The sequence below is a fragment of the Pteronotus mesoamericanus genome, unplaced genomic scaffold (assembly GCF_021234165.1).
Source record: "Pteronotus mesoamericanus isolate MK-2021 breed Mesoamerican mustached bat unplaced genomic scaffold, CSHL_Meso_final contig_657, whole genome shotgun sequence".
In the NCBI taxonomy this organism is placed as follows: domain Eukaryota; kingdom Metazoa; phylum Chordata; class Mammalia; order Chiroptera; family Mormoopidae; genus Pteronotus; species Pteronotus mesoamericanus.
Window position 1 is genome coordinate 1473585 of NW_026555229.1, and position 12865 is coordinate 1486449.

At 32.7% G+C, this 12865-nt stretch overlaps 1 protein-coding gene across 3 annotated transcripts in view; it reads left to right on the plus strand.

Annotated features, from left to right (window-relative positions):
• LCOR (ligand dependent nuclear receptor corepressor) overlaps nt 1–12865 on the plus strand; it is a 131120-nt gene that overhangs the window by 89431 nt on the left and 28824 nt on the right. For 2 of the 3 annotated variants that reach the window (XM_054581297.1, XM_054581296.1), the window contains exons 5-7: nt 3938–4064; nt 8757–9044; nt 11804–11897. In XM_054581297.1, the coding sequence (XP_054437272.1) occupies nt 8807–9044; nt 11804–11897 (332 nt within the window). In that variant the 5' untranslated portion in view covers nt 3938–4064; nt 8757–8806. The remainder of the gene's footprint in view (nt 1–3937; nt 4065–8756; nt 9045–11803; nt 11898–12865) is intronic. The other variant, XM_054581298.1, reaches the window with a different exon arrangement.

The following is a 12865-nucleotide window of genomic DNA, read 5'->3' on the forward strand; positions in this document are numbered from 1 at the left end:
GCAAAATGTGACAATTGAAGGAGGAAGTGGATATTTTAACATTAATAGCCAGACACATCATCACTCCACTTTCAATAATGGATAGAGCATCTGAGCAGAAGACTAACAAAGATGGAAGACTTGAACAATCCCGGGCAACAACTGGATTAACAAACATCTGTGGAGCACTTCACCCAACAAGAGCAAAGTTGCTGAACACAGTATTCTTTAAAAAAGTTTTATTTCTATAAACTAGCAGTCAACAATTTGAACATGAAATTAAGAAAACAGTTTAGTTCACAATAGCATAAAAAGAAATGAAATACTTAGGAATAAATTTAACAATGTGAGACTTGTACACTGTAAATTATAACACATTGTTGAAAGAAACTAAAGAAGCGCTAAATAAATGGAAAAGCATCTGTTTGTGGATTGGAAGACTTAATATTATAAAGATGACACTACTCCCCAAAATGATATACAGAGTCAATGAATTCCCATCAAAATTCCCCAGCTGGCCTCTTAGGAGAAATTGACAAGTTTGATCCTGAAATTCAAGGGTCCCTGAATAGCCAAAATAGTCTTATAAAAGAATAAATTGGAAGGACTTACACTTGGCAATTTCAAAAGTTACTATAAAAGTACAGTGATCAACATGATGTGTTATTGGCATAAGGTATATAGATCAGTGGAACAGAATTAGATGTCCAAAGCTAAACTTATGGCCAGTGATTTTTCACAAAGGAAGTTGGACCATTTTTTTTTATACCCTATACAAAAATTTACTCATGAATCATAGACCTAAAAGTAAGTCCTAAGACTAAAACTTAGAAGAAAACATAAGAGTAAATCTTCATGATCTCAGTTTAGCCATTAGTTTTTCAGATACAATACCAAAAGCACAAATGACAAACACAGATAAATTGTAATTCATTAAAAATCAAAACTTTTGTACTGCCAGCAGTAGTATCAGTGACATGATAGAAAGCTCAAAGATGGGAGAAAATATTTTTAAGTCATATATCTGATAATAGAGTTGTATCCAGAATATGTCAAGAATTCTTAAAACTCAACAATAAAAAGGTAAATAGCCCAATTAGAAACTGGGCAAGCATATGAATAGACATTTCTCTGAAGAAGGTATATTTAAATGGCCAATAAGCACATGAAAAGATGCTCAACATCATTAGCCATTAAGGGAATGCAAATCTAAACCACAAGACACAATTTCTCATGTACTAGGATGGTGTGATCAAAAAGATAACAAGCGTTCATGAGTATGTGGAGAAATGGAACCCTTATTATTGCTGTGGGGAATACAAAATAGAGCAGCTCCTTTGGAAAAATGGTTTGACACTTCCTCAAAATGGCAAACATAGTTAACATATGATCCAGAAATCCCACTTCTAAGTATATATATCCAAGAGAAATGAAAGTATTCATCCACACAAAAACTTACACACAGATATTAAAAGCAGCATTATTCATATGATAGCCAAAAAGCAGAAACAATCCAAGTAGTCATCAACTGGTGAATGGATAAAATGTGGTATAGTTACACAATGGAGTATTATTTGGGAATAAAAAGGAAGGAAGTACTACATGCCACAACTTGGATGGCATTTAAAACATTCTTCTAGGAGACAGATGTCAGCCATCAAAAAACCAAATATTGTATGATTTTATTCATATGAAATGTCCAGAGTAGGAAAATCTGTAGAGACGAAAAGTAATACAGTGGTTGCATAAGGCTGGGGCAAGTGGGAGAATGGGAAGTGGCTGTTTAATGGGCTCAGGGTGTTTTTTGAGGGGAGGGGGTACAGAAGTGTTCCAAAATTAGATCATGGCAGTAGTTTCACACCTGTGAATAGACTAAAAAATAATAATATTTAATTTTATACTTTAAATGGGCAAATTGTATGGTATGTGTATTCTATCTCAATAAAACTGTTTAAAAACAAACAGATATGATCATAATTGCTATGCACCAACTAAAGATAGTCTGTTTCAGAATCCAGATTGATAAAATTGTTAATTGTTTGATTCAAGAAAGAACATGTACCACCTGCCTTAATGAATATTCAGTTAGTTACTCTTTGTTGATTTAGATTAGAAAGTAGTTTGCTACATGAAACATAGTTCAAGTATAAATATTTTGTTCAAAGTCTAAATTGGCTGAATGTAGAACTGAGGTAATTACAGTTTATGCCATGTAATGTCTGTTTTTTAAAAATCACTGATCAATGAAATGGCATTAACAGTTGAGGATTTTATTGGACTGTTTAATACAGGCATACCTCGTTTTATTGCACTTTGTCTTATTGTAGTGTATGGATGTTGTATTTTTTTTACAAATTGAAGGCAAGGCCCTCCACCAACAAAAAGATTATGACACTTTATTGTGGTGGTGTGGAACCAAACATGAGATATCTCCAAGATATGTCTGTATTGTTCTAATACCGTCTAGATGTTAAAATTTATATCACAATTAAATGATTTGTGATTGACTTTTAAAAGTCATTTCCTTAATTTTTTTAGTCCATGAGAGACAATGTTGGGAAATGCAGCTATAATAAAGGTTTTGGTAATATAACACAAAATATTTTGTTTAAAAAGTTTCAAACAATGTGACAAACTTAGCTTGTCTTTTATGGAAATATTAAGGGATCGTTGAGTATGCAAGAGAGTTCTTCATATTAGAGTATTGGTTACAATATATCATTGAGGCTAAATGTGTCTTTACAAAATACAGATTGTAGTTGTGCTGTTAACACAATTTGAATGGTGGGGAAATCAGAGAAAGCTGATTGCAAATATCACTGGGTGTATTTAAAATCTTCGAGGAAATCATTTGTGAATTATAACATGCCTTCAGTATCTTGTTTGACATTATGCCAAGCTATTTTCCCATTTTTTTATTTAGAGCACTTTTAAGTTTTCCATTACATGCGTATAACTAAATGCATGTGTTGATATATTGCAGTAATTTGAAGTAAATTACATGAACTGGAACTTAAGAACTAAAAGATGTACTTTGCTTTTCTTTATACTCTTTTTTCTATTATCATAGTTTCCTCTTTATTCATTAGCTATAAGAATGAAGTTAGTGCAAAGCATTGTTAAGCTAGTCCTGTGCTCCTGCAGTGTGAGAGCAAGTTCTGTCTGTCTCCTGAGTTTAGTGCAGTGTTTTGAAACTTTTGATCAGGCCCCACATTTTTATATTGCAAACATGTATCAAGCATATATACAATATTGAAATGTTTACAGTTAAAACATGTGATACATTCTACTATTCAGTTCTTTTTCCTAATGCTACTTTTGACCTATTTCACAAAATTATTAATTTCATAAAATTATGAAGATTTGAAAGCTACAGTATAGTACTACAGGAACAGAATTGTGAATTCAAATACATTCTTTTTGAGTTTTCCCTCTTAATGGCCCTTTTAAAATATTTGTTTTGTGTCTGGAGAATATAGATCTTGTACTAGGAAGGCCGATAAGATTTGCAAATAAGACTTGGGGTTTAAGGTATCTTTTTTTTCTTTTCTTTTCTTTTTATCTTGCTTTCTTTTTTCTTTTTTCTTTTTTCTTTTTCTTTTGGCTGAGTTGAAGTGTCTGTGAACTGCTATAGTATAGTAAGAACCAATATACTTCAATGTTCAAGGAAATTTTCCATTTAATAATTATAGTTTAACTAGAGTTTACCTATGAATTTTAAACAAAAGTCATAATCAGAAAACATGGATAAAACCACCCAAAGTATGTTTTTATATTCATTTTTCTTTTAGACTTTTGTGGAGATAAATTTTATCCTGATTTGAAATTTAACAGTATTTTAATTATATGAAACTGATTTGTCTTATCTGTTGTTAATATTTGTCTTTTTCTCATCTATGCTTTTGATATTGAATGGAGAAAGATACTTGTGCAAATATTTCACCAAATATTTTTGCAGGGACACTTAGTCGGTCTGGATGAACCAGCTTCGGGAGCTGGGCAGGAAGCTGTGCTTAAGCAAGCAAAAATCATTCGATTCGAGAGACAAGCAGAAGAGTTCCTCAATGCAGTCTTTTATAGAAAAGGTTGGTTCCAGTAAAGAATGACATTTAGTATCTGCTTGTCTTGTATTAATCTTAATTTCCATGTCATTTTTAAAAAGTTACTTTTAAAAGTTTTTCTTTATTGATAATACACTTTATAATTCTCTATATTTCTTTGGTCAAGCTAAATTTCAAATAGGCTAAGGCGATCCTGCTCCCTCCCTTTTACTCTGAGTTAAAGTTATTATGAAAGTCTGAAAATTGTAAGGTTTCAGTTCTGTGTTTTGTTAGATTTTCTTAACATAAACAGTCCTGTTTTATCACTGATAACCATAAAACTAACTATAAAATTTTAGTCACTTTTCACTGAAATATCACTTGGAAAGACATTGTAAAGTTATATCTGAAAATTAGATTTGCAAGCATTTTCTCTTGATATAATCTTATTTCACTAAATATTTGTGCTTATTAAAACTGGAGGAGAAAATCCATTATTATCATAAAATAAAGTTTTCCCCCACATATTTGAGGTGGATCTCTTGTATTTTTCAATTTCTCTTTCTCCTTGAAACTTCTGTAGGCTTGTTTTACATTTCTCTATCCTCAAAGCATAATTTTTACCAACCTAGACCTTTTTGAAACTTCCATTTATGATCCATTTCAGCAAAGAGTCTTTACCTTCAAGATATTCTTTCTAAATAGATTTTTTTTAGCCCTGGTTGGTGTTGCTCAGTTGGTTGGAGCGTCATCCCAGTTGAAATACACGTTCGATTCCCATCAGGGAACATACCTAGGTTGTGAATTTGGTCCCCGGTCTGATTACATAGGATCCCAGGTCCAGCATGTACAGGAGGCAACCAGTGCTTCTCTCTGTTACCATCCTTTCTCTCTCTCCCTTCTGCTCTAAAAGCAATGGTGGGGGGGAGTCCTCAAGTGAGGATAAAAGTAATAATAAACAGATTTTTAATCTTTAGCAGACTCAGTGATTCTGTTTTCTTTAATATTTCTTCAGTGTTCTAGTTTCCACCTCTTATTCCTCTGGAAATTCACTTCTTCCCTCTGAAGTTTGAAAGCTGATATTTTGCCTCATAAGGACTGATTCTAATGGGTTGATTAAAATTGGAGACCAGCTGGGCTTCTGTGTAATGTAATCGATATTTTCAAAAGGGAGTACAAGGTAAAATGTAATATAAAATTAAGGATTGCACAAGATTATTGTTTTCAGTGGAATTTTAAAACAACTTCTACTATCACTAAATTAAATCTTTAGTGCATCCTGTCTTCTCTTTTAATAACACCCCCTTGCACCCTCTGACCTAAAGCTCCCAACCGAGGCTTAGGTACTCACCTATTGTCTCAATAAAGTATCCTGAATTCCAAAATTACGTTCAAAATAGTAATATTCTTAGTTGTTTTGTGAACATTTGATTGTTTTATTAAAGTAATTCACATTTAAAGTATAAATGACTGATAGATCAATTCTGTCAGTTTATTAACTAATAAAGTAGCTTTAAAACTCCTTTGCTGTGTATTGATTCATGGTCTCCTGTCTCAGAAATGTCATTATCTGAAAAGGGGAACTCCTCTCCCTAATGTGCATGGAGGAACCACTTTCATCCACTGCTTGCTTACAGGGAGCCAGCCTACTTTTCCACTGGTCTCATCCCTTTGTCATATAGGGATAACTTACATTGAAGTTCTTATAATTTCATTTAGCAGTTGAACTTTTGGGAACATAACAGGAAAAATTGTTACCTTAGCATCAATCTTAGAATAAAGTTCAAGAGATGAGAATTCATTGAATTTGTATGTCACGTTCTGTATTTGTATACTGGCATCTGATGCTCAGAAAAAGAACTATTGTTTTGCATTCTGCCTTGCTTTATGTATTAATATTGTTATTTTTAGATGTTTTATTAATCCTCTTCAAAATATATCAAACATGAGCATTAATACTCTTGAAATTAATGCCTAAAATGTTTATTCTCCAGAGATATTACAATTTATAGTCAGAGTATTTTTTTTTCATTAAAAAAATAAATTCAAATATTTGGATTTAGTCCTTTTTTTCCAAGTATTGCAAATTGTATGTTATAAGTAACTGAGTATGAAAAGGTTATATATCACTAGATAGAAACATTAATGCCATAAAAGTAGACTTTTGTGGTACAGAGTTTATTTAAGGACACTATACCTTCTACCACTGTCATGATCACATTTCTTTTCACCTTGTTTTGTCATTGTGTTCAGGTAATTTGACACTTTTCTAAAAGTTAGCGTTCCATTATTAAAACATAGAGGTGGCTGTGAAACAGCATTTACATGTTTTTATGTAGTTTTAATTTTGATCTGATTTTTTATTTTTTATTTGACTCTAATTATACATGTTCCCCAAGACATGGCTTATAGGTATAGTGTTTTAAGTCAGAAATGAAAAATGTTCAAGAAACTTTTTTAAAATTGATTTAAGAAGAGAGATTTATGTTCCACTTATTTATGCCTTCATTGGTTGATTCGTATATGTGCCCTGACTGGTGATCGAACCCTCAACCTTAGTGTATTGGAATGACACTCCAATCAAGTCGGCTACCTGGCAAGAGCAAGCAGCTTTCAAAAGATACAGAAATTCAAATAGCAGAAATGTCATCAATTAATAAACACAAATTGTGTTTCATAATTGTAATTCATTTAACGAAGGGCAAAATATCCTACAGCCATTTAAAGCTCAAAGGTAGCAGTTTGTGGTGTTTATCCTAAAATCTTTGACTCTTGGGAATCTCTAATTATTATTATTAATCTAAGTCTAGTTAAATACAGAGACATCTCATAAGTTACCTCATTTTGCTTCCTATTTGGAAACTATATATTACATATTCTTCAGCTTTTGAGGGGGAAAAAGATAACACTAAATAAATCAAAACTTTATAGATAGTCTTTCATTTGGCGGGTTGTGTGCTATTTAAAAAAATGGATCTTAGTGGAAAGTTAAATGAATATTAATAAGAAAACTTTCGGTAGAAAGGTTTAGAAAGCAATGTATGGCTAAAATGTTTATTAAAACATTTAAGGAACCATTGTTAGTGATTGTATTAACCTCTGAATCTTAACTAATTGAGTACCTTTATTTCCATACCCTCTAGCATACTCTCAGTCTCTATTTACAGAGTTGAAACTTAGAGTGGAAAATACTTCTTAGTAGAACAAAAAGGTTGTTATGGGTAGAACAAACCCTGTTAAACTGCAGAGAATTAAATAAATACCCTGACTTTATAATCATCTTCTGGTATTATTGAATATTGTCCCTCAGAAAAAAATTGTTTTTAGGAGTCCAGTAAGGTTTTGAGGTGTGACTTGTGTGCACGTGTTTTGTTGTTGTTGGGTTTTTTTTGTGACGATACTAAATTTTAGTAATGAGTTAGCTTTTTCTAAATTTATAAATCAACCTAAGTTCCTTACAGCTCCACCTTCTGTAGTTAGTCTTTGAAAGACCAAGGAAACAGGTTTTCTGAGAACTTATCTTTTAAGCCTCACAAGCGTGGTGGGGAAGTAAAGATCACAGGTGGAGCATTACCGTCGCAGGGGGAGAGTTTTAATCAGGGGTCTGCCACTAACCATCAATACAGATTTGAAGAGGCCACTTGCTCTTTAGATTCCATTTCCTTCATTTGTTAAAACTATTTGATGGTAATTGATTTGATTGTTCCATTCATTTCTTAACTACTGTGAATGCATACTTTACAGCAGGCAAGAATAGGTACTGAATCTATAGTGGTACACAAACATAATCTCTGGGGAAGCTCAGACTCCCTGATAATGTGATAAGGTTAAAGAGGTGATGACAGTATATTTACACAAAACATTTTCTCTTTGGTTGTACCCCGTTTGACCTTCAGGGTCTTTTTCCAGTGCTGAAAATTCAGAGTTAATTTTTATTTTAAAATTAATTACAAATTGGTAATTTAGATGTTTATTTTATCACTTCCCTAGCTGTTATTTTCAGTGGTTGGCAGAGTGTACTTAACTCATAGAAAATACAGGGTCTTAGGCTTTCAAGATTTGTCATTTAAACTTCTAGCTCAAGGATTTGAAAGTTGTGGTCCCTCCACCAGCAGTATCGAGAAACATGTTAGAAATGCCTTGACTCACCCTAGAACTGCGGGATCAGGACCTGGCATTCTGCTTCTACAAGCCCTCAGAGTGATTCTAGTGAACATTAAAAAGTGTGAGAATTACTGGCCTAGCCTATCATGGGTCTTAATATTAAGTGTCTCCTTTTATAATCTCGGTATACCTTCAGTTTTAAAAACAGAAAGTAAAATCAGTACTCATGAACTGAGTAATCCGTACTTGAGCAATTTAGGAAGAAATTACTGAGGAGAAATTTAGGTGACAGCTGATCAAATAGGTGGTAAATAGGGAAGTAATTATTTAATAAAAGAAATGTTTGGGGATTTCTCTATCAGGTAAGTGATTCTTGCCCAAAAGATAAGCTATTTGTTGTTCTTCTATTTGCTTTCATAATCCTGGGGGAATGCTTAGAACTAATTTTATGAAAATTTTATTTTTTTAAAATCTGCAGCTTATAAGCTTAGAGATGAAAAATAAAACGATGAGGAAATGCTATTTTAGGATATTGCATTTTTAGAAAAAAATGAAATTTTATGTTTGCTTGAAAGTTATCTTTTTTTTTAGTACATTGTCCCACTTTAAAAGTAAATAAATCTTTGTTTACAGACAGTCCCTGGGTCTCCGACCCCAATATTCCCCTAGTGGCCCGTGAGATCATGCAGCGAATGATCCAACAATTTGCTGCTGAATATACCTCAAAAAATAGCTCTACTCAGGACCCCAGCCAGCCCAATAGCACAAAGAACCAAAGCCTGCCGAAAGCATCTCCAGTCACCACCTCTCCCACGGCTGCAACTACTCAGAACCCTGTGCTCAGCAAACTTCTCATGGCTGACCAAGACTCACCTCTGGACCTTACTGTCAGAAAGTCTCAGTCAGAACCTAGCGAACAAGGTATGGTTTGATGTCAAGGTCTCTGTCCAATCAATACTATAATTCAGGGAGAGAAAAAGTGTTGGCAAGTAGGGCACCAGTAGAAATAATAGGATAAAAACTAATGCAATTCTTAAATTATTGCTGACTATACAGTGATAGAGAAATTCATATAAAGTGGCTACCTTGCCCATCAGTAGTTGATAGTTACGATTTACGTACTACCCAGGAAAGTTAGGTGGTTACAGTTGTTATTGATCTTTAAGTTACGTGATATTTATATAAGCATTTTATACTTTCCAAAACATTGTCATGTCTATTGTTTTTAAAAAGCCCTATGAAAATTTTTTTTTGCTTCTCCATTAATGTTCTAGGATTAGCACCTATCAGAAAAATAAACATGTCTTACTAGGAAGAAAGAAGTTATACTCTGCAAATGAGATCATAACACAAAAATAAGTATTTGCAGTTTGAAAAGAAACCCTTAAGGTTAGAATTAATGAGAAGACAGTAGACACACTTCAGATTGTTAGATGTATTCAGTATTTTATAGATACCCAAAAGCATACACTTATACATGCACTGTATTATGAGCTAACTCACAAGTATTTCCAAATAATTTGTTGGTAAGGATTCTAATTAAGTAGTAGGTTAAGAGGTTATCAATTTCGTTTAGCAAATATTTCTTGAGTCTTTGAAAAGTTTACTTTCTTAAATAAATTAAACATTTCTGTTGCTTTGCGACCTTATTTTACCTTTAATTTCACAAAGATGAGCATTTCATCTCTGCCTTTAAACAACTAAAAATTTTAAATTGGTGATGCCTGTACTAATGAGATTTTGTCATAGAAATCTCATAAAGAGTATCCAGAAAAGTTATGAGATATGTGAATTGATTGGTGAGAAATACATGTTTATTTTGCAAAGTAAATAAATTTAATTCTTATTAAAGCCTGTTTTAAAGGACTTTCTTTTGCTTATTGTAAGTAATTTATGAATGGTTTGCACTTAATGGATTGGCTTTAATTAGTGTTCCTTTGCCTTTTTTCTGTTTCCCTATAGTGAATAACAATCAGAATCTCTTAAGTTTTAAGATTTCCTAGCACAAGACCTCCTAGTTGCTCTATCTTCACATTAGTCTACCTTTGGTTACCACCTTTGCAAGGTTGTTCTTTTTCTGTTTTATTGAGGATTGTTTCCTTTACCAAATTGGTGGCTTTTATTAAAATCTCTTTGCTCAAAATATTACACTAAAAGCTTCAGGTTTACAGTAGGAGAATGACAGATTGTATTTAAAGTATTAATAATGGAGATTAACATACAAAGATACCACTTAGCCTAACTTCTTACAACTGGTTATGCTTAAGAGATGTGTTGTTTTGACAGCACGCACTCAGGAAAAGAAATTTAAACCAGATGATAGGATTATAGTATGCGGTCTTCAAATGAAAAAAATTTTTAAATTATATTTTCTAAGTGAATTTAGTGTTTTCAACTTATTATAATACTTTTAGTGGTAGAGTTACAATATGTTGCTATTTGATTAGACAGACTTAGAGGTCTTTAAATAATACTGTCTTTGGTTGGAAATATTTTAATTAGTATATTTGCTTATTAGATATCTAACAAGCAATTATATATTTAGAAATACCGGTGACTCTCAAGGGACAACACTTACTCTGTATGAGTGTGGGCTTTTCTGGTTTATAAACCCAATCACATATTTATTTTTAACAGCCTGAAATAGGGAGATGCAGTGTCTTCAGACACAAGCACTAAGTGGGTTTAATGCAAGTATTGGGGCAGTTTTTAACGTAACTAGATAGCAAAGCATCTCCACTCGTCAACTGAAAATCAGAGGTGCATTGAGTATTATCTTGCTCTGTTAATTTTGGACAGGATGACAGCTTTAAAGGTTGTCCAAACTGTGAGTTTCTTCTCTAGACATGTCTGTGAGGGGAATAAAAATCTTTGTGGGAAAAGGGTTGTCTAATTTTATGTTCTAGTAACATGAATTTGGGATTTGGTCTAGCTTCTAAGACATTGAACCTCTGTGGGCCAATCATTATCAAGACTGTTTTATTATTTTTCCTTTTCTTAAACTTTGCCCATCAATTGATAATAGTTTATTAACAACAACAACAAAAAGCTGCTTTTATAAATATCAACAAGTGAATTTTGAATCTCTGCAGATTTTCCCCAAAAGATTGACAACAAATACGCAGTTTTTTACAGATGTGTCCAAAGAATAATTAAGATGCATGCACATTATGAACAGTTGACAACTGATTAATCTTAACAGACTTTTCTCTTACAGAGTTTATGTGTAATTTAACCATATAAACTTGTATTTTAAGATAACATTTGAATTAGTTAAAATCCCTAAATCCAAATATGTGCTTTTAGTGCTTTCATAAGGTAAATTTAGAATATGAAGTTTAATAGTTCTGTTGCTGAACCTGATACTATGGAACTGCTCTTTCTAATATTTCATCTTCACATCTGCAGTGATATGCTTTACCTTGTTAATAGATATGCCCTATTAATAAAATATTTAACCCTTGGAGATATTAGATATAACAAGTTTTGCTAAATTTATGTTATTTCAGGAAGAAAAATATCCTGATTCTATTAATGAATTGATTTCATAACTCAAATATATGATTATTATATCTGCTTAGTTGACTTGACTTACTGCTTTGTCATTTTTAGCCCATTCACATTTAGCACATTTCCTCCTAGTTTTTAATATCCTCAGGTGTTTCTTTGTGTCTCTACAGACGGTGTACTTGATCTGTCCACTAAGAAAAGTCCATGTGCTGGCAGCACTTCCCTGAGCCATTCTCCAGGCTGCTCCAGTACACAAGGGAACGGGTAAGGGAAAATACTTGTAGCCTTCCACAGTTTTATAGGGGACAGTTTATCAAAGATTGATGCTAATTTCTTTTGTATGTTTTAAAAATTAATCCTTGAGGGTAATACCCTTCTAGGTATACCTTTAATAAAATTACTTGAGTCCATCAATCAGGTAAAAGCACGTTCTCTGAAATCTAAAACTGATTGGTATAGATCAACTGTGCCAGTTTAGTACAAATAGTATATAATCAGGCATATGGCAAGAACGTCTTTGGACTTTTTGTTGTTGAATATTTAGGAGTGTGGACACCAACTTAAATAATTCCAGAATTCAGATGTAAAGGCAGTATTATGTGCTGAAGATGTTGAATAAAAATTGGGCTCCAATATAAGTTAGTATCTCTAATGTAGCGTGTGAGTGTGTGTCGGCTGTTCATTTTTTTCTTGTTGGTTTTGTTTTGTTTGTTGATTTGAACTGCAGTTTTAACTCTGTGTGGCAGTTCAGAAAATCTAATTGTGTTTTTGTTTTTTAAGTAGATAAGACTGGTTGTAAATGTTGACAAGTAACTCTTATGCTGCCAAGACATTGCATGCACAGTTTTGATAATCGTTTATCAGATGAAAGTGAATTTTCTGACCACCTAATTTTACAGTGTAAGAATTGTCTAATTCCCCCCTGTGCCTACATATTAACCATTTAGAGAAAAGTCAGGTATTAATAAAGTTAGTTAGATGCCACATTAGGAAGGCATTTCCATCAAAATGTGTTGTGACCAAAAATTAATTGCATCTGGATAATGTAAAATAACTTCAGTGAGTTAAATTAGTTAATATATAGGTTTGTTTAACTTTTAGACTATCAAAATGGGGAGCTGTTTAAATGGTAAAGGAATAAGATACCAAATGGACTGTTTCAACTTAACACTTAACTACCTTCGGATTGAAGGATTTCTTTTCTGACTTCTAAAATGCGCCCTTTATTTTCT